Here is a 26509-nt window from a genome sequence, read left to right as displayed (position 1 = left end):
CTTCTGCCTGCAAAGAGCTCCAAGGACTTTGTTTTAAAAGAGGGAATTTGGAGCCTGTCCTTTCTAAGCGACAGGGTGTTTTTAGTGCCATGTAGGACGTCAGTCTATCTTCTGCAAGTCTGTGACTTCCCTGAGAGCTAGAACTGAAAACAGAACATTGTTTCACAGTGCACTGCTACCCTACACATTTTATACTTTTAGCTCCTTCCTAGAAGCAGATTCTTTGGACATGTTGGAATCTGGGCACACACTTTTGATGATTTTTGATGTTTTAGTGGATGGAAGTTGGTGTCTAAAATAGGTTTAGCAAGTTTGTTGGACTTTGTCACTGTCATCATACTGAGTGTCACTCTGCATGAAGCAGTGGGCCGCAGGCTGGATGAGTGTCTCCCATTCCATGTTGGATCATGGGTATCTGATCTAAGAATGTTCCATCATATATCTTGTCCGGCCAACACATATCTGTTTAATCCAAATCCTGCCCTGGTTTTCTAGCAAAATGTCCTTAACCTAGTGCATTCTATCTCTGCTATTACACTATGAGCCAGTGAGCTATGGTGTGAATCAAACCTTAAAACCAGTGCCTAGGTGGAGGTGATTCTATTCAAACAACCTCCCTTCACCCAGCGTGGCTTGATGTTTACAAAGAATACCAAAGCTCCACAGAGGTGAGAGGAGCAGCCCCCTCTCCTTCTTATACCCCAGAGGGCCCTCTGCTCTGCCCCACACCCTGGTGGGGGGGCCTTTTATGGGGGGAGGGGCTTTCACCAGCAGATGTTTTGTAGCTTTAGAATTAAAGGACCCAGTAAGTAAACTTCTGGTTAAATGGCTGAGGCTTGCCCTGACTCCTTACTGATAAATTGACACAGAGACCTGCCTTCCAAAGAATGGGTTTTTAGGACTTCAAAGCTCTCAGGACGTGAGGCAAAGAATGTTCACCAAGAGCTTCTAGCACAAAGAAGCTTCTCCTTGTGGGAACCAGAACACTGTTCCAATAATGACGGAAACGGAGCTTTCCACACCAAAATAAGGTTTTCCTTTGAATGACTTCCCCCTCCCCCACTACCTTTTTTTCCATGTCCCTTCCTCCCCAGCTCCACTGTGCAGGAAAGAAGCTGGGAGCAGGGACAATGGGAAGGTTCCATTGTTATTTGGTCTACAAGGAGCAGAAAGGAAAGTGGCTGTTGGAGGACGCTGGGACAGGGAGATGGCGAGGCTGGCTGAAAGACTGGCACCCCTGTTTGAAAACCACCAGAAACTCCACAATCTAAATGTTTGCAGGACTTTGCTCTGGGCTTGGCTAAGAGTTTGAATTCATTCTACAGAGAACAATAAAAACCCTCCAGTCCAGTCGTGACCCCTATTTAGATTTCCTTAGTCTTAGGTTCGCCTTAAGTGTGGTTCCTGTCCATCCCTCCCTTTTGCATATTTCCTCTTCATCTGGTTTTCAATCTGTTCCTTTAATGCCCAACAGGCACGAGAGCATGAAGGAGAAATGGTGTTCATGGGAGATAAGACGCACATTAGTTCCACTTGGTTCTCACGGGCCCAAGACAGATATTGCTAATTGGTCTCTTTTTCTACTGAGAGGAAAGTAGTGATTCAGGGAATCCCTGTCAGTAGATCAGAGCCTGTTTAGAGATGAGGCAGCTCCAAAAGATGTAGGAAAAAGGACAAAACTGTAGGAAGGTCTCAGGCATGCTGTGCTGTGTGACATGCCTGCATTGATTCCCCAATACACCACAACTCAACTGCACCCCATTGAACATACGGGAGGTGGCCAAGCAAGTATTGACTTGGAAGCCTAAGGCATATCCCAGAATTCTTGTACCTCTGTGTTCCCGAGAAAAGAATGAGATGTGTACTTGGGAAAGCAGAATTTGAATAGAACAAAGGGGCTGACCTTTAGTAGTAAACGGGGATGAAGAAGACTTAAGACAGTTGAACACCTCAGTCTATCCTGCAATGTAAATGGGCTTGCTCAGAAAAGGTCCCTAGTTTGTTTCTACTGGGTCTTGTACATAGGTTCTATGAAAAGCACAGCATCCGTGGATGAGGAGGACCAGTCCATTTCCAAAGGCTCTGGACCCTTTACTGATGTTTCCACCCGTGTGAGTGGCAAACCTCAGAAAGCAAGCGCTAATGATGAGTTAGCAGGCCGAGCCCAGGCAAAGGGTCAGACCTGTTGACCGTGGATACCCTTTTCTATATTGTTTCAGGGTGCTCGTGGTATCGAAAGACCTAGTGCTCAGGTCCCCCTCCCCTGCCCGAACACTATCTCCTTCCCACTGTAAACTTGCTGAGCTGACCCATAATTACCGTTAGAAGACTAACTTGGGCACATTGAGATATTTTTTATTTTTTTAATTTTTTTATTCTTTGAATGTTTCATATTCTTCTACAATGTATATTGACAGCATCTACCTACGACCACCTGCTTCCAACCCTCCTTAGGACCCCCCCATTCCATGTCCCTCCCAGCTTCATGTCCTCTTTTTTATTTTTATGTAATACTACTTCCCTGAGTCCACTTAGTCATAGCTATATGCACACGGAGGTGTAAACATCCACTGGGGCATGACCAACCTACCACCAGCCAAATGCCCAGAGGACAGTAGCCGTGAGCTGCCGATAGCTGCTCTGTGGGGCGGGGCCTGTGAGCCCCTTCTGCATCCATGCTGGAATGTTGCCCGCCTGGGTCTTGCGCACTAACCTCAGCTGCGTCACGGCCAGAAGTCAGCACTTGACACGTCTCTGCGTCTGCCGGCTCTTTCATTCCTCTCCTCACCCTCTCTGCCATGAAGTTCCCCAAGCCCTGTGCGGTGGGAGGTTGCTAGAGATGACCCACCCACAGCTGAGCGCCCAGGGTTATTTACACTCGGCACTGGCACTTAGACCACTTTTTGTCTTTGCATCAACTGTTACTGTTACCCAGAGCAAAGGAAGCTTGTTAGACCAAAGTTGAGGGCAACACAAGTCTTTGGGTACAGATGTAGGTATTTAGAGCACAGTTTGATAAAATGATAGTAGCTTCCTACCTGAGGCCTATTATTACCCCATCACGGCCTTTTGACCAGCTTTACGGCACCAACCATCAGTGCTTCATGAACTAGGCAACTATAGATAGACCACAAGTAGCCTAGGACTCCACTACAGAAACAGGGAAGCAGGACGAAAAATATCTCCATTGGTTACAGTCCCCACTTAGAAGTTACTTGGCAGTGGCTGATGGGTTAAATTGCTTGGCAGTTGGTTTTTGGTTTACTGGTTGAGAGCCCACAGCCCTGGAGCTGGCTCCGCCTGGTGGTTTCTCAGTTGTGTTGGCATGGGTAAGACAAGAGAACTCAACGCTTTTGAGTGTGCGTGCGGAAGTTTAAGCACTAGGCACTGCCAGGCAGGAGCCCCTTCCGGGGCAGCAGAAGGCTCTGGCATCCCTACACACAGGAAGGCCCCTGAGTGGAACCCTGCCTCTGGGCACGAGTGAGAATTATTGATACGTGTGATCTCTTTGATTTCAGCACGGAAGAATCCTCCATTACAGCGATCCCTTCATTCTCTTCCTGTTCCTATTGGCCTTCTCCACCGCAACGATCATGCAGTGCTTCCTGCTTAGCACGTTATTCTCCAAGGCCAGCCTTGCAGCAGCCTGCAGCGGGGTCGTCTACTTCACCCTCTACCTGCCCCACATTCTGTGCTTTGCATGGCAGGACCGGATGACAGCTAACCTGAAGACGATTGTGGTGAGGCCCTCGGGGCTGACCTCTAGCTTACGATATAGATGTCCTCTGATGAGTACGTGACCTCTTGGCCTGCTCTCTAAGAAGGGGCATTTTGCCTTTTGACTCAAGAGGACATAAGCTTGAAAGGCTAACACAGAGCTTGGTTTAGGAGCCGGAGTGAAAGCAGCCTTCACCTAGGGCAAGGTCGCAGTTACGCCTGCCTGGCGCTGCTTGACTAATGTGCCCTGGGAAACCATGGGGAAACTGAGTCCGCTCCTGCCTTCCTTTGTTTCTGCATGAGAGGAGAACCAGCTGACCCATTCCCTGCACCCTTCTTTTTTTTCCTGTTTGAGAAGCATCAGATGAGAGGAACGCCCTCAATGTCTGTCTGCTCAGAAAGATGGGTGCATTAATTAAAACAGGAATCATTGTTCCAAAGGATATTGGATTAAGAGAATCTCTGTGTCTTTCTTGTGTTCTAGCAGTGTATGCTAGAGCCCCACTGCCACCACTGCTAGGCTCTCTGGCCAAGAGAAGACTCTAGAAGCTGGCTTCTGATGGCTTGGGAGACCTCTTAGTTCAGGATTCCCAAATGAATACAGGTCTTTTTTCTAATTGTGTTCAAGTGAGCTATTTGCACCCTCTCATTAGCCTCAGCCCTAAAGGGTGCAGTTTTCAGGTGCTGGGTAAGGACTACCTACTGCCTCTTTGCCAGAAGAACCTGTTCTCAGGACTCCGACTCCAGGGCATCTGCCTTTTATTTCTCATGTTAAATCAGAAGTTAATTGCCACTATTTATAGAGCTCAGTTTTCTGAGATGAGCACAATGGATAATAGTAAGAAACTCTTGTGACTCAGGCTGTGGGCAGAGCTGGGTAATTTTGGTAATCTTAGGGTTGTTACATGGTACTGGGAAGCCACAGTTAGCTTCTCCGACCTACCAGGAAGCTTCAGGTCTGGCAAGTACAGATAAGAGCTGGGTTGATTTCATTTTTAGTGTGTGTGTGTGTGTGTGTGTGTGTGTGTGTGTGTGTGTACATATAGCAAGTGGGTTTCTTCCTTTGGCTGAGAGATAGTCTGAACTCTATCCAGAGTCCTCCAAATTACAGAGAACCTCCCAGCAAAGGAAAGCATGCTCTGATGTGTCAGGGACCACCCATGGCGACTTGGCTGGTGCACTTCCTCTTCAGACTTCCTTCTGCAGTCTTTCTAGCCAGTGGACTGGTTTCTGCACAGAGAGCCTACGATGAGTCCTAGCGCCCTCGCTGGCCATAGGGAAAAGATGACTTTGAGCCTCCTTCCTTTGGGAGTCTCACAAAGCAGCTTGATTTGGCATCTTTGTTCTGCCCAGAACTGTGTGCTCTCCTGAAAATGGAAGGGAGAGGGGAAGTCAGGGGGAGAGAACGGGGGAACCTCAAATTCCTTTGGGGTCTCGTACTTCTCGTATGTCGCTTCTTTATCATCCCGTTGCAGCCTAACTATATTCTATTGACTAGGTGAGCGGTGGCTCATGAGGCATCAGGTAGGAGCTTTTGAGGCCTCCCAAGCCTTTCTAGAATTTTATTCCAATGAAAAGACCACTCTAAGCCCTCTCTAAGTGGCCTTACACTCAGACACAACATAGACCCTTTTTGGTCATCTCCCTCTCCTGCCTTGTGGACCTCTGGAGCCCAAATTGTCTGTTTTCCTTATTATCTCTGCTCATTGCAGAGCCTGCTCTCTCCAGTGGCATTTGGGTTTGGCACCGAGTACCTGGTTCGCTTTGAAGAGCAAGGCCTGGGTCTGCAGTGGCACAACATTGGGCAGAGTCCCATGGAAGGGGACGAGTTCAGCTTCCTGCTGTCCATGAAGATGATCCTTCTTGATGCTGCCCTGTACGGTTTGCTTGCTTGGTATCTTGACCAGGTTTTTCCAGGTAAGCAAGGGGAAGTAAGGCTGTTTTATCACCCCATGGTCAAGAGGATTAGAATATCAGATGCAGAGATCTGGCCCAATCCTCTAGTTTAAGCTTGATCCCCTCTAAGCTATTCGAACGTTAGCTCTCAGGGCCAGCATCAGAATTTACACCTAGAAGTTAAACCTCCACCAGCAAATTATGGTCTCCACTTTAGAAACAGGTCTAGAACTAAAGCTGCGGAGATGGCTCAGTAGGCAAAAGTAATTGCTGTGCAAGCATGAGGTCCGAGTTCAAATTTCCAGAACCTATATAAAAGCTGGACATGTCTCCAGGTGGCTGTGAAAGTGGAGACAAGTGGATCACAGGAGCTCTTTAGCAGGCATGCCCAGCCAGAAAAGCTTCCAGTTTGGTAAATGATCCTACCTCAATGGAATCAGGTGGAGAGTGATAGAGGAAGACAACTCCAGCCTCTGCATTCATGCTGATGAGTATGTATATCCAAATACATATGTGCACATGTGTGTACCACGCACGCACACACACACACACACACACACACACACACACACACACACACACGCACACCTGCACAGAGACAGAAGCAGAATCTGCTTCCTTGTCATCAGCGATCCACTTTTCCATCCTAAACCTCCTTCCACTGTCGCTTCCACAGCTCTGTCCTTCTCACTGGATGCAGATGGAGCCTTTTCCAGTATAGGCAGATGGCGTTAACAGCTCTGTTCACATCCCTTCATGGTCCATTCCCCGCACTGAGCATAGAGCCCACCCCGGGCCTGCCATAGCTTCGTTATCTGCTTTCCACTATCCCCTTCATCTCCCATCCTTCCCTTCTTCCCTACATCTGTCTGCTCCACTCACTGTGACCTCCCCACAGAAGTTCAGCACACTGAGCTCACTTCCTCTGCAGGACCTTCACGCCTGTTGTTTTCACTAGCAGAGCCTTTCTCCCCAGGCTATTCCTTCTATCCACAGGCTCTCTCCCTCACTTTGCTCAGGTCTCTGTTCAAATGTCACCGTATCACAGGGATCTCTCTAGACTGAAGACTACTAGATCTTTGTCATTATATGGCCAACATTCCCTCCATAGCCCTAACACTTTATCCTACTTTTTTTTTTTTCATCATGTGACATAATGTCACCTGGTGTGTGAGTTTACAGACTTACCACCTGTCCTAGGATATGAGCCCAGGAGAGCATGAACATGATCTGTTTATTTCACTGGGATGGCCTGGAAGCACTGGCTATTGCTTGGTATTTGGTGGACACTGACTCAGTGTCTAACTGACCTGAAGCATGGAAAATCAGCAACTGGGTCAAAATTAGCCATTCGCAAAGTTTTGTATCTCCTTTGTAGAAACTCAGATTTTCCTTCAAATTAGCATTTTCCTCTTTATCTGAATCGTCTCCATGTCAACCAGGAACCTTCACTATACAATGACTTCTTCGTCTAGCTCTTGACACTATGGCTGAAAGCAGATAGGGGAGACTGAGGATGGGTCTTGTCCCTCAAAGGAACAAGCTAATGGTTCTCAGAAATGAATGGATGGGACCAGGTGTGGTAGACTGTGAGTCCAAGTGCAGCCAGGGTTGCACAGTGAGATCCTATCATAAACAAAGAACCAGATCAAGCAAACAACAAGAACTGTGGAGCAATCCTGAATGGAAGAAATGGCTAGGCTAAGTCCTGAAGCTTGGGTTTATGTTCCAATTGAAGGAAGATGTAGTTTCTAGAGTTTTTATTAACAGGGGCCATGGATAGCATGAATAGTGTGCCTTAAAATAATAGAGGGTTTTTGTCGTTGTTTTGGGGGAGAATGATATATCTGATTTACGATCTGAGTTACAGCTGATCACTGCAAATGAAGTCAAGGTGGCAGAAACTTGAAGCCCCTTGCAAGGTTGCATTCACAGTCACAAGAAGAGAGCGGTGAATTTACCTCATTGTCTGAGAGCTAGAATTCAGAAATGAAGCTGTTGGGAAGGCTGTGCCCCCCACCTCTGGCTTTCCTTGGCTTGCAGGCACATCGCTCTGATTCTCCATTTTCACATGACATTTTCCCTGTGTTCCAATCTCCTCATGACTGTTGTCTTCTGAAGGCTCTATATGCTGTTACAATAGGAATACCCCACTCCAGCATGACCCCACCTAACTCAGCTAAGCACGCCTGCCTCCTAAACAAGGCCACATTTTGAGATAAGAAGCTGGGGCTCTGGTGCCCCCCCTTTTTTCAATATCCACATTTTTATAAATATCAACATTTTAAAGAGAAAAAAGTTGCCAAGAGACCTGAGCTAGAAAGTAGAGAGCCAGTTTTCCTTAAAACACAGCTGAAGCCAGTAGGATGGCATGGAAGAGTTAAGAATGGTGAGATTATAACTAGATTGGGGGTGTTATAGAATTCTTGCATTTCCATTTAATTAGCTATGGCCTGGGGCAGATGGCTCAAAGTTAGTGCACCTCAGTTTCTGCATCCTGCAGAATTCAATGATGTAATACATGGGAAGTATACAATATACCAGTTGTATAAATAGAGTCTAGCAAATATTTACAATCAGCAATGTTACTGTTTTCTGGTAACTGCTTTAAAAATGGCATGATTTAGTTCTTTAATAACATTCATTTCTTGGAAAACTGATGTCAACCAAGATCATCGTTAATGTTGCTGGTAACACCCCCCAAAAAAACCCGATGGTATTTTGATTGAAAACTTATTGAAAAGCTGGATGTGGTGGCTCATGCCTTTAATCCCAGCACTCACAGAGGCAGAGGCAGGCCAATTTTTGTGAGTTCGAGGCCAGACTGGTCTGCAAAGCGAGTCCAGGACATCCAAGGCTACACAGAGAAACCTGGCCTCAAAAAAAGAAGGAGGAGGAAGAGGAGACGGAAGGAAGGAAGGAAGGAAGGAAGGAAGGAAGGAAGGAAGGAAGGAAGGAAGGAAAGAAAGAAAGAAGGAAGGAGCTATTGAAAGAAACAGTCTGTCGGATAGCCTTATGTATCAGGAGCTACATAATGGCGTGATTCTAACATACCTATAGCTATAATTTGAGATTTAGAGGGGTCTATTGTAGGGCTTGCATGATGCAGTAGGCTGGTTTTTCTTCACTTGCTTCCCTGTTTTCAGGAGACTATGGAACACCTCTTCCCTGGTACTTCCTTCTACAGGAGTCTTACTGGCTTGGAGGTGAAGGTAAGGTTTTTGTTGTTGTTGTTTTGTTTTTGTTTTAAATTAAAGCAGCCAGGTGATAGTGACGCACACCTTTAATTCCAGCATGTGAGAGACAGTGGCAGGTAGATCTCCAAGTTTGAGGCCAGCCATGTCTTCAGAGTGAGTTCCAGGACAGCCAGGCCTTTGCAGTAAAACCAAACAACAACAAGAAAATTAAGACAAAATGACAGTAGAACACGTCAGGGTTGAAATTAGTTCTTTGGGGGATGTGCAAAGATGTGTGGAAGGCGTCAAGTGCATGATTCCTGATACTCAGGTGGGCAAGCAGGGTACCACGATGTCACAGCCTCCATAAGCTTTGATGAATCAGGGCCAGATCGAAAGGCAGACAACTGGCAGTTTGTCCTGGGGGATTAAATACCTATTGAAAGGTTGCACCATGTTAGGAGTCAAATATCTTTTCCCAGCTTTTAAAATGTAGATCTGTGAATCAGGAAAGAGCTGCCATTAGTCTCCATATTCTCAAAACACACAGTAATTCCCTCTCTGAAGATGAGACAGAGGCTGTGCTGTTGATCTCCAAGGCAAATTCTACCAAGGCTTTCTTATGGTTGGAGAAGAAGGCCAAAAGGACATTTGATGAAATGCTTTCTAAATACACTTTATCTATTCTTCCTAGACAAAACAGGAGGCCTAGAGATTTCTACAAGTCAGAACAAAAACCTCAGCTCAGTCTTTTGGAATTCTGAGAAGGCAGAGAAATTCTAGAGATATGAGCTATAGTCTCCCCTAGAACTGGGAGGTTCTGGAAGGAAAAAAAAATGCTCTTGATGTTCAAGCTCATCTCTCAACTATCTGCTCTTCACCTGGAATTCCTGGGCCTAGGCCTGGGCCTGAGCCTAGGCCAGGACTATTTAAGTTTCCTTGGAGCTTAATCTGGAGTGTTTAAGAGGCTTGTGTAGATTTTGTTTGTTTGAAATTTTGAGGGGCTCCCCTCATATTTTTCTCTTTATATAAGTATATATTAAATATATATTTATATATATTATATATACATAAATATATATATATTTAATAGTTCAAACAAACAGGATTTTGGCAGCCCAGTATTTTTCCATTATATTTTTTGTGCATCGTGTCAATCTCCAATCCTTTAAATGTCTACTGTAATAAAGTTATCAACCACCATAGATAAGAGTATTTAATACAGGACTGTCCCTGAAACATTATTAATGTCAGTGAATATCAGGGTTCATGCTCCTTTCCCCCTCTATTATCCCAAGAGATACTCTGCTACTCAAGAAAAGAAAAATCTTGAGAAACATGTTCCTTGAAAATGAGACACAAACACTTCTGCTGACAGAAGTGGAATATTTTTTCACCTGCTTCAGAGGCTAGAATAAATACAATCCCTCACACTATCTAAGAAATGGGATCCCAGAGACATCAGCTTCTTACAGAAAGGCTGATGGACACTAGGGACAGAATCTAAAACAGCTGAGGACGTTTCACAAGGAGAAAGCCACTCCAGTGGTTACTTAGAAAGATATTTGTTCTTGCTCTTCATTTCACGTAAGGACAGCATGATAACCGGTATGTCGACCTCAGGAATTGTAGAGAATCGACTCAAAACTTCTTCAGGAAGCAGGGACAGCACGTCTCTGAGGGCTGAGCCAGCCTGCTGCTCCCTCACATCCTGCAAATCTAGGGCCCCTGGTGGGCTGATACGGAGAATACTCCCAGATGCTTACCCATCTGTACTTGAAGCAGAGCCCTAAGGGCTTGGTGATGGTGGCTTCCTCTTCTTCCTGCTTCCTCTCCGGCTGGCTGGCTTTTCTGCTTCTTCCCTTTCCAGGATGTCCTTGACACCCTCTTAGACCAAATGCCAATTTAAAAACAAAAATATCTATGGTGTGTGTGTGTGTGTGTGTGTGTGTGTGTGTGTGTGTGTGTATGATGTAATCCTGTGCACCCACCAGGCCTCATGTTAACACCAACATTCTTGAGTGCCAAATAGGTGGTTTTCTCAAGGGAGCTGGTTATCAAACTCTGATTTAAGCTGGCTACCTGTCATATCACTATAGATAGATTTTTGCTCAACGTTCCCATGGCTGACATGTTTTAGGTTGGAGCAAAAAGGACCAGATAGCAGGCTAAAGAAAAAGACACCCAACCCAAATTTAATTCTAAAGTGGATTTTTAAAATTTGTCTGGCACATTGAAAGGAAGAGGTGAGAGCTGGGAATGTGGCTTGTCTAGCATGCAGGGAGTTCAGAGTTTGATTCCCAGCTCCCTCTAAAACAAACAAACAAACAAACACACAAACAAACAAACAAACCACAGAGTAAATGAAAACTCTCCAGCTCTGAGACTCCAATGATAAAATCCCCCTGGGCCTGGTGAAGATGGCTCAGTCAGGTGTGAGTACCTCATGGCCTGGCAGCAGGTCAAGGCCAGGCAGCAGCAATACTGGCTTCACCTATTGAGGGGGCTGTCCCATTCACGTGTCCCCTCTAACCCTCCTCCCCTCTCCTGGCTCTACTGAAGAGTAACACGGGCTTCTGACTTCTGGTTGGTTTCAGGTTGTTCGACCAGAGAAGAAAGGGCCCTGGAAAAGACTGAACCCTTAACAGAGGAAACGGAGGATCCAGAGCACCCAGAAGGAATGAATGGTACCCCACCCCTAAAAAAAAAAAAAAAAAAAAGAGCAGAGCAGAATCAAGGCAAAAGGCTACAAAGCTTAGGCAGTGCATATGATGGGTGAGAGGAAGGCCAGGAAGCTGACTCCCTCTCTTGACTCCCTCTCTTGACTAGTTTTAAATCTGATGTCCAGCTGCACAGGGGAATGAATGGTACAACCCAGACATTAGTGCATATTTCCTGGAGAAAGCAAATCCCAGGCCTGTAGTGTGTTTGTGCCCTTGTTTGGCAAATCCCAAGGGAGTTGCACGAACGTGCTGACTTCCGAGGATTTAGCCAGAACAATGACTTGGGTCACTGGGACTTGAAGCGGATATGAGCTATAAGGAAAGACAAAAATAAGTGCACTAAGGGGAAAGAGTCTAGCAGAGCTGACTGCACTTCACTCAAGGTTTACAAACCTACAGCCCATTCATTGCCACCATCAAAAGCCTTTCCTGGCAGTGGAAGTTACCTAATCATTCCTGGGCTGACGGGCAGGGTACCTAAGATTCCCCCCAGCTTTAGCTGCTCTGTCTTCCCTTTTGAACCAATTCTAAGCTCTCTCATCCCTGAGTGTATGCATATTGGTGGTGGTGGTGAGGATTAGAGAGGCACAGAGGCTCTGATTTAGTCTCACACTGGCACAAGGGTCCAGCCATGATGAGGAAGACTGGACTCTCCGGGAGCCTAAGTAGAAAGAGCATGAAGAGGAGATTCTATGATTTAGGAGTGCCTAAATCATAGTAAGTGTTAAATCGATGCAGTTATTACTTTTGCTGTTTTGATGTTGTGTTTCTACAATGTGCTTTTCCCTCTAAGACTCCTTCTTTGAACGTGAGCTTCCAGGGTTGGTGCCTGGGGTGTGTGTGAAGAACCTGGTAAAGGTTTTTGATTCTTGTAGCCGGCCAGCTGTGGATTGTCTTAACATCACTTTCTATGAGAATCAGATCACCGCATTCCTGGGACACAACGGAGCAGGGAAAACGACCACCTTGTGAGTTCTCTAGCAAAGAGGCTGTCTTCCCTTCCCCTCCCCTCCCCTCCCCTCCCCTCCCATCCCATCCCCTCCCATCCATCATTCCCTGGCTTCATTCTCCCTAATAACTTCAGTCTGCTCTTCCCCACTGAATTCTGATGAAAACAAACAAATAAACAAACAAACAAATATTTTTCTGGTCTCCAAAACACCAAAGCAGCTGGCACACACCTTTTTTTGATCCCAGCACCTGGGAGGCAGTGTCTGGTGAACTCTGTGTTCTCTGCCAGCCTAGTCTACATAGCGAGTTTCAGGACAGCCAGAAAGAGCTACATAGTAAGACCCTGTCTGGAACACACCTCAGCCCCAACTGCCGCAATAAACAAAAACCAAACAAACAAGAACTAAGCATGCCATAATATGCAAAGCCCACTCACATTTATTTTATTTAATATTCATAAGAAGTAATGAGGGAAGGTAGCGCAAGTTTATTGCCCCCTTTCTGCGAGGAGCATTCAAAGAGCGCAAGTGTGTCTAACACCCCAAGTCCTCTTCTTATTCACCGTCAACCACAGTGAGGATAAAGTCATGACCGCCCGTGTCCAGGGTCTCTAGAACACGTCTGTTTTTTAAGTAGCGCTCCTTTTCCTAACAATTGGTAGGCTTCTTCAGTGTTGGGGTGGGATGTCTGATGGGGGTTGGTTACGGTTCTGAGAACAGTGGAGGGGACTCTCCTGCCTGGCAGAATGCCAAGCGCGAGAAGATTTGGGGCGGTGGGTCTCAGACCTATGGTCCTCGGAGGGGCCCGAGCGCCACCTGCTGAGAAAAGGATGTCAGGGTTCCGGCGCAGACCTCCCTCTGAGCGGGTGGAGGAGGGGCTTGGGGGGGTCAACAAGCCGCGTGACGGCAGCCATCAAATCCTTGGCTTACTGCGCCCCGGGAAGGAACAGTGGTGTACACCCTGCTCTGGAATGTGCTCTTGGGCCTTTCAACGTGAATGGAATGCGGGCCTGGTGCCACTGTGTTTGGTACTGTTTCCCTCTAGTGGCTGATCAACAAAGATTTCGGCTTCAAGTCCAGGTTCAGACAGCCTGCGATTTTATCAGAGCTCGGGACAGAGCTGGGTGTGGCAGCCTAGGGATATCTCCTTGATAGCTCACATGCTAAGAGAACAGGAAGCTTCATCCAAAACCCCAGGACCTCTCGAAGACAAACACATTACATCACTCGGTGCCAAAATCCAACTTCCCCTGGAGCTGAAACACAATGCTGACCAACACCGGGAATTTTTAAGTTTCACTTCGTACTGGTGCCGTGTTAAAGGGCGTTTTGACTCAGCCCAACTACCCAAGCAGGTGAAAGTCATTATGTTACTGAAGAAAGGAAGAAAAAAAAAATTTCACAACATTATTATGAGCTTTTAAAGTTTGGGATCCAAAAAATGAAATTGTTAGTAGTAATTCCTGAGTCAGGAGACTCCCTGCGCAGCTCACCATCATCTCCTGTGTAAAGGCAACAACTGACTTCTCCACAGCCCAGCTGCTCACCCAGGCAAAGCAGCGGGCTCCAAAGCCCTTTAACTGACCGCAACAGGGACTGTGACAGTGTCCACAACGGCTGACCACATCAATAGCCACCAAATGACCACTATGACAGGCCTTCACAGCAGACACTACAACTGACCACCAGGACAAAACAAAGCAGTGACCGCTATAGCTGGCCACATCATACCACAGTGACCAGACTTTCATAACAGACACTACAAGTGACCACCACAGTGACCACTATGACCGTCCATCCCAGTGAGCATTACAACTGACCACCACAGGGATGGTTGAGTGATAATGGGGTGTCTGAAGCTGGGAATCCCTGAGGCTCTTGATACTGGCCTGGGAGCGCTGGGGAAATAAAAGTAGAGAAAGAAGGCCCTTGTAGTCCTGGGCACTAGGGCCTGAATGAAGCCGCTGGTGCTAAACAAACGCTGTGTGGAAAAGCTCTAGTCCCCTCAGGGGCTGCACACTTGGGTCTGATAGAGAGAGGGGGCAGGAATCTACAAGCATCCTTCTGACCCCGGGGTTGCCCTCCTCCCTTACTGGGTCCTAAAGACTTTCTTTCTCTTCTGCCTGTGTTTGCCAGGTCCATCCTGACAGGTCTGTTGCCGCCAACATCAGGGACTGTGCTCATTGGGGGCAAAGACATTGAAACCAGCCTGGATGCAATACGCCAGAGTCTGGGCATGTGCCCTCAGCACAACATCCTGTTTCATCAGTAAGTGAACTGGAGTTGAGGTATTCCTGGGTGGGGGGTGGGGTGGGGGCCTCTGTGGTAGAGTACTTGCCTGGCATGTTCATCACTCTGGGTTTCATCTCCAGCAAAAATATTGGAAACAACCCCTGTTGGGCTGGCTAGTTTTATGTCAACTTGACACAATCTAGAGTCACTGAAGGGGTGTGGGGAGGACCTCAATTGAGAAAATGCCTCAATAAGATCGGGCATTAAGAAAGTGTGGGCATTTTCTTAATTAATGACTGATGGGGGAGGGCACAGCCTATTGTGGGTGGTGCCATACCTAGGCTGCTGGTCCTGGGTTCTGTAAGAAAGCAGACTGAGCAAGCCATGGAGAGCAAGGCAATAATCAGCACCCCTCCATGGCCTCTGCATCAGCTCCTGCCTCCAGGTTCCTGCCCTGTTTGAGTTCCTGTGCTAACTTCCTTTGATGATACAGTATAAGCCAAATAAACCCTTTCCTCCCCAAGTTGCTTTGGTCATAGTGTTTCATCACAGCAATAGTGAGCCTAAGCCACCTGTATCCTGTCCTCGCCCCTGCCCCTAGCACACATCTCTTCTCTCCAGCCCAACTTAGCAATGCTTTTTGTCTGGCCTCTGCCTTCAAAACCCTGGTCCTGCCTTCGTGAGAACTGTTCCCCCCCCCCCCCGAATATGAGGCGGTGCTCCTGGAGATCAGAGCTGAGCTGTCCCAAGCCAGAGGAGGGACAGCCTCTTCTTTCTGATAATCTTCCTTGCTTCCCCTGGCAGGAATCAGAAAGAAGAGATGCTATCCCCTTTCCATGCTGACTCCTGGTGCCAGAGACTGGCCTCACATATATGCTTGTGCTTTCTTTCATTTCCCTTCTTGTTCCATTTCTCTCCTCCTTCTCCTTCTCTTCCTCTCTCCCTTCCTTTTTCCCTCTCCTCCCTCTTTCTTTCTTTCTCTCTCTCCTCTCGCTTTCTTTCCAATTGAAACATATTTTATGCCCTGGTTCTAGTCATCACAGAAGGAAGGAGGGGGGTAGAGGGGAGAAGACACCTAAATACAAAAGAGAAAAACAAACAACAACAACAAAACCTGTCACCAGTCATTTCACCACCCAGAGGTTAATCGCTGTCAACACTTCCAGATTCAATTCTTCAGAAACTTCTCTGCATGTGTAGACCTGCATAGAGACTTTTTAAAATGACAAAGGAGAGTAAAAGTATATGTACAATTTTGTAACCCAACTTTTTAAGAATGTGAATGAATTTGAGTTACTTTGTTATGCATGTGGGTGTTTTGCCTGTGTGTATATTTCTGGGCACTAATGTGTTCCTAGAGCCTGAGGAGACAGCATCAGATACCCTGGACCTGGAAATACAGACAGTTGTGAGCCACCATGTGTGTGCTGGTATTCAGACCCAGGTCCTCCATAAAAGCAACCAGTACTCTTAACTGGAGCCATCTCTCCAGCCCCATAATTGCTTTCTTAAACCTAAGGTGTTCTGAATATCTCTCCATGTGATTGCATATTCCTTTAAGAAGGAATTTCTAATGTTCACATGCTGTTCCATTGTTGGAATGAACTATTTAAGTAATCTTTCTCATTAGATCTTCGGGCAGGATTGGTTGATTGTTTCACTTTTGTATCATAAATAATACCATGATGAAAATTTTGACTGCTAAGTCTTCACCTTCGTCTTTATTTCCTAAGATAAACTGCTAAAGGGGAATTGCTTAGCCCATTGCTTTTTTTCCTCATCTGGCTCCCACAGCCTCACAGTGGCTGAGCATATCTTGTTCTATGCTCAGCTGAAAGGGAAGTCCTGGGAGGAGGCCCAGCTGGAGATGGAAGCCATGTTAGAAGACACAGGCCTCCACCACAAGAGGAACGAGGAAGCTCAGGACCTTTCAGGTGCTTGGTATTGGGAGGAGACAGGGCCACATATGGAGCATCCATTGCCTTGCAATGTACCTTGGCAGAGGGTTGGTGTAGGATAGCGGTTCTCAACCTGTGGGTTGTGACCCCCATGAGGGGTCATCTATCTGCATATCATATCCCTTTAATACGAATCAGAACGGTAGCAAAATTACAGTTACGAAATGGCAACAAAAATAATTTTATGGTGGGGGGTTTCATCACAACATGAGGACCTGTATTAAAGGGTCACAGCATTAGGCAGGTTGAGAACCACTGGGGTAGGGCCTCAGAACGGGCGTCGTCCTAACACTTCTGTGAAGCCAATGGTACGGTCTGCAGATGACCAGGTGTGAGGAGGCCTTTCTGCACCGATGAACCCTGGGTGCCACTGCGGCTTCCTACAACGTAGGCATATCCTAGGTGGCGGTATCAAACTGTAGCCAGATCTAGAGAACCTCCGGATGCCACCAGCCCTGGGCCTTTCTCTTCTCCATGCCTAGGTGTCTGTGATAGGTTCTAATCTCCCTTCCTTCCTTTCTCCCTTCCTTCTGCCTCCAGGTGGCATGCAGAGGAAGCTGTCCGTTGCCATTGCTTTTGTGGGAGATTCCAAGGTGGTGGTCCTGGACGAGCCTACCTCTGGGGTGGACCCCTACTCCAGGCGCTCCATCTGGGACCTGCTCCTGAAGTACCGCTCAGGTGAGGGCAGTCGCTCAGGAGCCCATGCTGCCACTGAGGCTCTTCCAGGAATCCTGCTTGCTCACACCTAGCATTTTATAGCTGTGTATTCTACCAGCCATGTGCTGCGCTCACCCGAGACTATCAGTGAATCCAAGTTCAAGTGAAAGCCTCCTGAGAGTCTGAAGTGCCCTACTTGCCGAAACAGTCTAGAAAGTTGGTTTGGGGGTGTAGCTCAGTTGGTACAGTGTTTACAAAGCATTCGCAAAGCCCCGAGTCCAACCCCAGCACCGCATAAAGCAGACCGAGTACAATCCCAGCACTCAGGAGCTAGGACAGGTAGATCAGAAATCCAAGATCTGTTTCGCGGCTACACGGCAAGTTCAAGGCAAGCCAGAACTACGTGAAGCCCTGTCTCAACAAGACAAAAACTTCTTTCTCCTTGTAGTCCTCCAATCCAGAGAAGTGGAATTGCCCTCTGGCTAAAGGGATCTAAAGGTATCCCAAGAAACTGCCTAGCCATTGCCTGACCACCTGAGGCCAGGTGTTAGCAACAGGGGCTGGGTGGTCTGATGAGCGGAAGGCCATGGCAGATAGAAATGCCTTAAAATGAGCTCTTTGCCAGAGGTCTGTTCCCAACACCTTCCGGAGGATTCGCATCTGGAAGCGGCATCAGGCAGAGCTCGGAGACCGATAAAGCAGCAGTGTGATTCGCCCTGCGCAGCCTGGAGAGGCCCCTCCTCTGTTCTTCCTGTATTCCCCACACCCCTCACTGCAGGTTTACAGGCTAAAAGCGTTACCTCTTTTTAATAGCAGTTTACTGAGAGAGTGTGGTGTCTGTTCTTACCAAGCACAGGGGTGGTGTTTAACAATGTCAAGACTAGTGTCCCACGCGTGTGAAACTATTTGAATTAAACCTGAGGCTCAGTGCAGAGACACTGTATGCGACAGCACTTTACAGTGTGCAGGATGCTTAGATATATTGGTTGTCATCACCATTACGCCGTTATGCTTGCTGCAGAATTAGCTGCTTTGTTTTTATTTATTACCTCCTAGTTTTGGGGACCATCTAACCTGGAGGTTGCTGTACATCCTATCCAGGGCCTGCCTGGTAACAACCCTGACCTCCTTCTTACAGGCAGAACCATCATCATGTCCACCCACCACATGGACGAGGCAGACCTCCTCGGCGACCGCATCGCCATCATCTCCCGGGGAAAGCTCTACTGCTCTGGCACTCCACTCTTCCTCAAGAACTGCTTTGGCACAGGCTTCTACCTGACCTTGGTTCGCAAGATGAAAAACATCCAGAGCCAAAGAGGAGGCTGTGAGGTACGTGTCTGCCGAGGGAAGAAGCCCTCAAAGAAGGGGCAGGCAGGATGGGACCTCCATTCTCGACATTTCTACCCACTTGAGCTGTCAGAATCAGCTTGTTTCTGGGACTATCTGCAGATTTCAGTAACTGTGTTCTAAATTATCACATGGAGATGCCCCCCACCAAAGCACAACAGATGCAACTAATTTTAAATAACATGAAGTATTACACACCAGTGTCCAAACAGCATATGTGGTGTGGTGTACCAGGAAAGCACCGTGCCCCTCAAGGTTAGACTGCTTTGTTTAAGCTGGGGCTCCTTCATTCAAACATGCATGGTCCTAATTAAACTCGAATCCCAGTGGTAAATGAAATCTAAGGAAAGACATCCTTGGGAACTATAGCCTAAAAATGATGTGAGGACGGGGTAGGGGTGGGGGGCAACCAGCAGAGACCACTGTGTGTTCTCAGAACCAGGCCTAGTCTACTGTGTCATCCCGAGGAAGTGATTTTGTTCTTCGCTGCCGTCATTCCTCACCCGGAAGATGAAGCTGATGGCGCCGGCTTCTGCTTCGCAGGGATGCAGCGGAGACAAATGGCATAAAGTGTCATGAATGTTTCCTGGGCTCCTTGAGAACAGGTGTCCCTCACATTCAGATTGTTCAAAGTGTTCTGCCATGGTGCTATTTATGCCTCTGGAGTAAATGGAATCAGTGGGCTTTCCTGTCCTGGTAGATTTTCACAGCCTCGTTCCACCGGGGTTGGGAGGGGAGCAGAATGTCTCTCTAGTTGCCGCATGATTAATGACAAGCCAAAGGGATGCTTTGAGGTTCTGCCTCTCTCTCTCTCTCTCTCTCTCTCTCTCTCTCTCTCTCTCCCTGACTCACATTCCCTCTGGGTTAAAAATCCAGCAGCTACACCCTCGAAACACTCAGATGAATTAGTAAATTAAAGAGTGAAGAAGGAAAAAAAAAAATGTTGGCCACAGTTGGTGAGGAGAGACAAACGGAGCGGTGGTGACAGGAGCTGGCACCATGAAGATGCTATCGTTGGCGATGTGTATCACGTCAAGTCCTTTCTGTCCGCCTCTTGCAGAGAGACTGCAGCTGCGCATCAAAGGCTTTCTCCACCAGGTGTCCAGCCCACGTGGACGAGATAACCGAAGAACAGGCCTTGGATGGTAAGGGCTGGGCAGACTGAATCTGAGTTCTGGCTCAGTGAGCATCTCCCATGTCGTTGGGTGTGTTCTGTTGTGATGTGCTGGGGTGAAGAGAGCATAAGGCGTGCTTTGGAGCCCAATGCGAGGCAGTTGCTCATCTTTTTCTTTGAGCCTGTTTCTCCTTCGTTCTTAAGGTGATTTTAAAGTCATACACCTAGAGGTGGACACGTCCACTCCTCTGAGGGTGCCAAGGCACCCTCTGCTTCTCTCTCCTTTTAGTAGTTTATTATTTTTACTCTGTGGGTGTGACCGTTTATTTTATGGGTGTATGGCCATGTCCGAAAGTGAGTGAGAAGTGCCTGCCAAAGCCAGAAGAAGGCATTGGATCCTCTGAAACTAGATAGTTGTGTGCCGTTGTGTGGGTGCCAGGAACTGAACTCAGGGCCCCTGGAAGAGCAGTGAGTGCTCTTAACTGCTGAGCCATCTCTCCATCTTTGCACGTCTCTTACAGGGAGCCTTTGGAGAACTGTAGGTGAGCTTGTAGGTCGAAAGGATGCATGACATCTTCTTGCAGTGTCACACACTTTCTAGTGCTAGCCATGTTCCTACTGAGCCTCCCTTTGAAGGTAAGGCCTCTCAGAGGCCCCTCATTATCTCCAGAGACAGACAGGGAATACGTGCACTGCACACGAAATTGTTCACCCGTCAGATGAGAGCTCAGGGTCCCAAAAGCTTACTAACAACAATTTCCATTCTCGGCTAGTGCCCACCTCCAGGCCTCTCGGGAGGATGCCTTTGCAAGTGGAATGCCACATGCCCTAAAATCCTATGTAAAAGCAAAACTAAACTTAGGTACTGACCTAGCTTTACGAGCAAAGGAAAGTGTGTGCTTGTCAAAGACACTTTCCCATTTAATGCATTTCCCCCCTAAACCTTAAGAATCTACTAAGTAGAACAAGAAAATTTTACAATATTAATGTGCTGTGCTTAAAACCTGGCAGCAGCAAAGAGGTGAGGTAGGGTGGAGTGGGGTGGGGGGCAGGGGCAGCAGGTGCATTGGCACATAGCCTCAGTCCCGGGAAAGGCAGAGGTAGACAGATCTCTCTGTGTTTTAGGCCAGCCTGGCCTAAATAGGGAGTTCTAAGATGACACCGTGAGACCCTCCCTCAAATAACAACAAACACCCGAGGGATGTGCTCGGAGTCCCAGCGCCACCATTTACTCCCCGTTCTCTGTGTACTCTGTGCTGAACAGAAAGCATTTCTGTATTGTGTATTGTGTCTCTGGATTTCGTGTCCTGCTCATCTTGCTGTACCTCCTGCGCTGCTGAAAGTGTCTCCTTGGAATCTCTGTCAAGACACTGATGTTTTCCTTAAATAAGTCAATACTAATGTGTTTAATTGCTGCCAGTCCATCAAAATCAAGTCGGAATGTATCTGTGGCTGGCACGAGTTTTTTAAAGTATGGATTTATTTCTATGAAAATACTTTCTTTGTATAGAATGGGCATGCTGTGATGGTGGGAAGTAAGAAGTTGTACCCCCAATTAGGAAGGAGAGATCCCTTCATCTCCAGTTACCTCCTTGGCTGGCTTTTCACTTGCACACACACACACACACACACACACACACACACCACACACCACACCACACACACACACACACACACACACACACACACACACCATACACATACACACATACCACACACACACACACATACCACACACACACACACACACACACACACACACACACACCCAGACCTCCCTGCCAGATGGACACTTCTGAGGACTGGTCCATAACTAAGACACAATTCCTGGGAATCCAGTGACTGGGTCCCACTTCCTTCCTAAGAGAACAATGAGTGTGACCCCTACAAGCTACTGGGGCAGAGCTATTTCCTTCAGTGAAGAACTCCCCGGTCTCAGTATGAGATCACTGAGGACTAAAGACAATCGCACAGTTGCAGGTGTGACACAGAAGCCTTCCACAGCTCTGTACAGGATCTCAATGGGGAGCTGCGAAATATTCCAACCACGTCATTTTTGAAAGAAAGAGGAGACTCCCATGGGTGATACTGAGTCTTGGAGAAAACTGGCTTGAATAGCAGCGCTCTCTGAGATAAGGGCAGCACAGACCTATTATCCAAGCACTCAGGAGGCTACAGCAGGAGGATTTTGAGTTCAAGGCCAGCCTGAGTTACAGAGCGAGACTCGTGTTCTGTTTTGTTGTTGTTTTGTTTTTGTTTTTTTAAAGTTAGGCTTTCAATTTCAAACTAATACAGGCTTGGCCATAAAATCCGGTTCTGACTGCTCAAAGTTATCAAGTAGATACTCCGTGCTACCCACCCCACTCCCGGTGCCAACCCCATTCTCTCCTGGGGCTTCTCAGCCTCCTTCTGCAGTCGCTGGCTAGTGAGCCTTGGTCTGTTTGAGAGGACAGATACAGCCCAGGGGAAAGCGGTGTAGCTCTCCAAGAAGTTAAACCATTCCATGCGCTGTGTGCACGTTATCATCCACACAAACAGTCTCGGAGTGGGCACAGTTATTTTCCCGTTTCACAGATGAGGAACTAGGAAAGGACTCACCCAAGTTAACATTCCTTGAGGCAACAGCACACTTGACTGAACAAAGGAAGAAACCGGCCCTCCCTCAGGTGACACAGTGAGCCACCTGGAGTATGTTTGCCAGAGTCAACTAAGCTAAGAATAGATTCGGTAAATATCAAGTCTAAAAGCAAGGAGTTGGCACCGAGAGCCAACTCTGTGGCTTGTGCCTCTAATCCCAGCACTCAGGTGGCTCAGGCCATACCAAATGGAGATACACGCCAAGGTGGGCTCTAAGGTAAAACTCTGTCCCAACAACAACAACAAGAACAGAACAAACAGAAACACACATACACCAAAACCACGAGGGCGGTGTACTTGTACACAGCTCTGATCCAACTGAGGGCGGAGGTAGTGGGATTAGGAGGAGTTCAAGATCAGAGTCAATATATAAAGGTTTTGAAGCCAGCCTGTGCTATTGAGATCTTGTTTCTGACTTTTTGTGTGCACACACACACACACACACACACAAGAGGAGGGAAGATGGGTAGAGAGAGGAAGAAAAGGAGGTGGTGGTGGCCATCTGCCCCTTTCTCAAGTGGGGTGTAGAAGAGAATAGGAGGCCCAGGAGACCTCACAGTCTTCCAGGTTCTAGAACAGGTTGAGCAGAGTTGACATCGGTCTTTTTGTCCTGCCCTAGGAGATGTGAAGGAGCTGATGGATTTGGTGCACCACCATGTTCCAGAGGCAAAGTTGGTGGAATGCATTGGTCAAGAACTTATCTTCCTCCTTCCAAACAAGAATTTCAAGCAGAGAGCTTATGCCAGCCTTTTCAGAGAGCTGGAGGAGACGCTGGCTGACCTAGGGCTCAGCAGCTTTGGAATTTCTGACACTCCCCTGGAAGAGGTAAGGCAGAGACTGCAATAGGTCTCTGGGTCTCCGTCTAGTGCCATGAGAGGCAGCTCTTGTGAAAGCCTAACCGGAAAGCCAAATCTTACAAAAAGCAATGGCCGTAATCCCCCCACCCAGTGTAGCCACTCTCTCCGTCTTCAGCTGGCTTCCTCCTACCTCAGTCCACATGCATACATGTTTTCTGCAGCTGTGGTCACCGTGTGCTTGCGTTTATAGAAGACTGCATTCTCAGATAGTTAGACTGCCTTTCTTGCCATGGTGAAACAATGCCCAGTACAATGGCACTAGGTTTAGATTTTTCTGGAAGTAGGAATGTCTGAACCAAATTCTCTCTTCATGTCTCAACAGATTTTTCTGAAGGTCACGGAGGATTCTGCTTCAGGCTCTATGTTTGTAGGTATGGTGCTGGTCCTGTTCCTTGTTTCCCTAGATGTGATCTTAAAAAAAAAAATAATAATAATCTACAGGAAGAGTAAAAAGCAGCCATTCAATCCTTCCCAGTGCCAGAGCCCCAAGTGTTGCATTCTGTGTTCTTGGTGCCTGTGGGTGAGAAACTCAATTTGATTTGGCTGGATAGGAACATTCTGAGTGAATCAGATTCTTATCAATGCCAGACTGGCAGATTTCTCCCCTAAAATTTACCTCCCACACCCTTGGTCTCTTTTTTCCTGTCATGTCACCGTCATCTCCCGTCCTCTCTACCAGGCTTCTGGTCCATGCTTCTCTGTGTGAGTGATAGCTAGCAGAGAGTGCTTAGAGATAAGGATGACAGTTAATACAACCCAGATGCTAGTTAGAGTCTCCTGACCCCTTTGAGATCAAGATAAAGAAAAAAAAAGAAAAAACACTTTTAAACCCGCAGTTAGTAACCTGTGGACTTTGAAATGGTGTGGACCCAAATTCTTGTGGATTCTGGCCTTCTCTCTGCTATATGCCTGGGTCAGCCCGGGCCCTTTGCTTTTGATGCCTCACGGCCATCCAAAGCATTGTGAGTGTTGTGGACTTATTGCAGAGGGAATGGAAGTAGAAGAAGGGTACTTTGTCTCCCTAATGCAAACCAATTCTAATAGAAAAAGAGGCATGTACCTTCTCTGCTAAAATAGGCCTGCTGGGCCCTCTCCCCTGCTCAGATGCTCAGAGGCAAAGATATGTAGCAGTTCCCCCTTGCTGTCTTGGGTCACTAGTCCCCTCCTCCTACCCAGTGTGACACATCATCATGCCTCCCATGCTGTGTTTCCTCCCTGTGGAATTTCTACTTTTACTCCCACATCCTAAGGTAATGTGGGTCTAAGGGACCAAGCATCTATCACCAGTCACCGAATGTGCCAGCCCATATCTGTCCCAGCTTACCCATCTAGGTCATGTGTAGGCCTGCTGAAGCAGTCATCCTGGCAGAAGGGGAAGGGGTGATTCCTCTGCAGAAGGTAGGAGCAGCTCACGGCGGGGGTCCAGTTTCTCTTCCAAGGTCTTTGCAGACAGGACTTGAATTCTCTGCACTCACCCGAAGCCCAAGAGTCACGTTAATCAAGGCAAGAATGAAGGCGTGTTAAAATACACCACAAGCTGCATAGATTCAAAAGTTAGGGAGTTTTTATCTGCACAGCATGCTGCTTTTTAGTAATTAGCCTGTTAGAGTAGTAAGTCAGACCCTGAAGACTGGTCAGCATGGGCACAGAGGTGCACATTTCAGAGGCAGTCAAGGGAAGATGCTCCAAGTTTAACCGTAGAGTGCGGTAGACCAAACATCAAAGCCAAGCTCCATCATTTGACTATGCGAATGGCTCTGGGTATGGTACTCAGCCTCTTCAAACCTCAGTTTTTCCATGTGGAAAATGAGAATCACTGAGATGCATGTCAAAGCGTTGCACAGCACCCGATCCACGATCAAGACTTCTCAAGACCCTCCTGGGCATAAATCCTCTTCATGCTTGCATGACAGCTCTTTATACTTGACAAAACACCTGATATCATTGCGTTACTTGATATCACGAGGAAGGTAGAACAGAGACCGGGCCCATCTAGGGGAAGCTGAGCTTACTGAGGTAGGATGATGGCCTAAAGCCACATAGACTAATGGATCTTATTCTCTGAACTACAACCCTCCATTCCACACTCTCACCACCTCCCACAGTATGGATAGCTAAGTACAGTTGGTTAGAGTGAGACCTTGCCCCGTTGTTTCTCTGAATGAAGAGTAACTGATGTTGGAAGGGAAAATTTGTATATAACAGTATCTCTCATGTATGTGTGTTTGTTTGTTTGTTTTCAAATGATTGACCCCATATCCCTTAGGTGGCACTCAGCAGAAGAGAGAGCATGGTGGTCTCCGGCACCCTTGCTCGGTTTCCACTGAGAAGGTCAGGCCGCCTGCTCGGGCCTCCCACACCTGCTCCCCAGGACAAGCGGATCCTCCTAAGGGCCAACCGTCCCCAGAGCCACAGGATCCCGGTGTCCCATTCAACACAGGTGCTCGGCTGATTCTTCAACATGTTCAGGCCCTGCTAGTCAAGCGATTCCACCACACTGTCCGCAGCCACAAGGACTTTCTGGCTCAGGTACCACTGTGGCCAGCTTGGCCTTGACTGAGCTCTTCCTTCCCCAATGTCCCCTCACCCCGGGAAGGGTGGTCTGTGGTACTGATCCTGCAATTCCATCTTCTCAGGAGCATCCACTTGTGTGGGTACAAACACCACCCAGAACACTTTCTTCAGCTCCTCTCAGCTCTACTTCCTCCTTGCCAAACCTTTATTTTGATTCTGGGATTTGTAAACCTTCTTTGTAAGGTCTGGGCCTCACTTAGAGTAAAAAATAGGATAGTACCACATCCTATTTTTCTAGTGTTGTTTCTCTTTTCATAATGAAAGGTTATGTTATATGTTATAGAGTTATATGTTTCATTCCTTTTTCTAATGATCCAAAGATCAAGACCATTGTCTTCTTTTGAGACAGGGTCTCATGTACCCCAAACTGGTCTCAAACCTGTTATGTAGCCAAGAGAGATCTTGAACTTCTGATCATCCTGCCTCTACCTCCTGAGTGTTGGGAATAAAAGCATGCGCCATTAAGCTCAATTTTATGCAGCGCTACAGACTGAATTCAGGGCTTCATACATGCTGGGCAAATACTTCATCCCACCTCAGCTATGTGCCCAGTCCTCTCTATAGATTTTTCATTCAAAAAAAGAAACCTGAGTTCAAAAAGAAGCAAGTATTGTGAGTCGTTCTTTAAATGACTCGCGAGCCTTTTAGACTCTGGCTGAACATGGCAT

General features: G+C 47.3%; 1 protein-coding gene across 1 annotated transcript in view; it reads left to right on the top strand.

The window, feature by feature from the left end:
- The window catches only part of Abca4 (ATP binding cassette subfamily A member 4), a 104616-nt gene that overhangs the window by 42079 nt on the left and 36028 nt on the right, over positions 1-26509 (top strand). The window contains exons 11-23 of the mRNA XM_021645014.2: positions 3519-3740; positions 5430-5634; positions 8760-8825; positions 11387-11476; positions 12306-12480; positions 14599-14730; positions 16489-16628; positions 17193-17330; positions 18448-18641; positions 19720-19804; positions 23030-23235; positions 23590-23638; positions 25534-25796. Of these exons, the coding sequence (XP_021500689.2) occupies positions 3519-3740; positions 5430-5634; positions 8760-8825; positions 11387-11476; positions 12306-12480; positions 14599-14730; positions 16489-16628; positions 17193-17330; positions 18448-18641; positions 19720-19804; positions 23030-23235; positions 23590-23638; positions 25534-25796 (1965 nt within the window). The remainder of the gene's footprint in view (positions 1-3518; positions 3741-5429; positions 5635-8759; positions 8826-11386; positions 11477-12305; positions 12481-14598; positions 14731-16488; positions 16629-17192; positions 17331-18447; positions 18642-19719; positions 19805-23029; positions 23236-23589; positions 23639-25533; positions 25797-26509) is intronic.

Source organism: Meriones unguiculatus, chromosome 10 (genome assembly GCF_030254825.1).
Source record: "Meriones unguiculatus strain TT.TT164.6M chromosome 10, Bangor_MerUng_6.1, whole genome shotgun sequence".
Classification (NCBI taxonomy): Eukaryota; Metazoa; Chordata; class Mammalia; order Rodentia; family Muridae; genus Meriones; species Meriones unguiculatus.
Note: the sequence above shows the minus strand (reverse complement) of the source record. Positions and strands in the feature narration are given on the sequence as shown.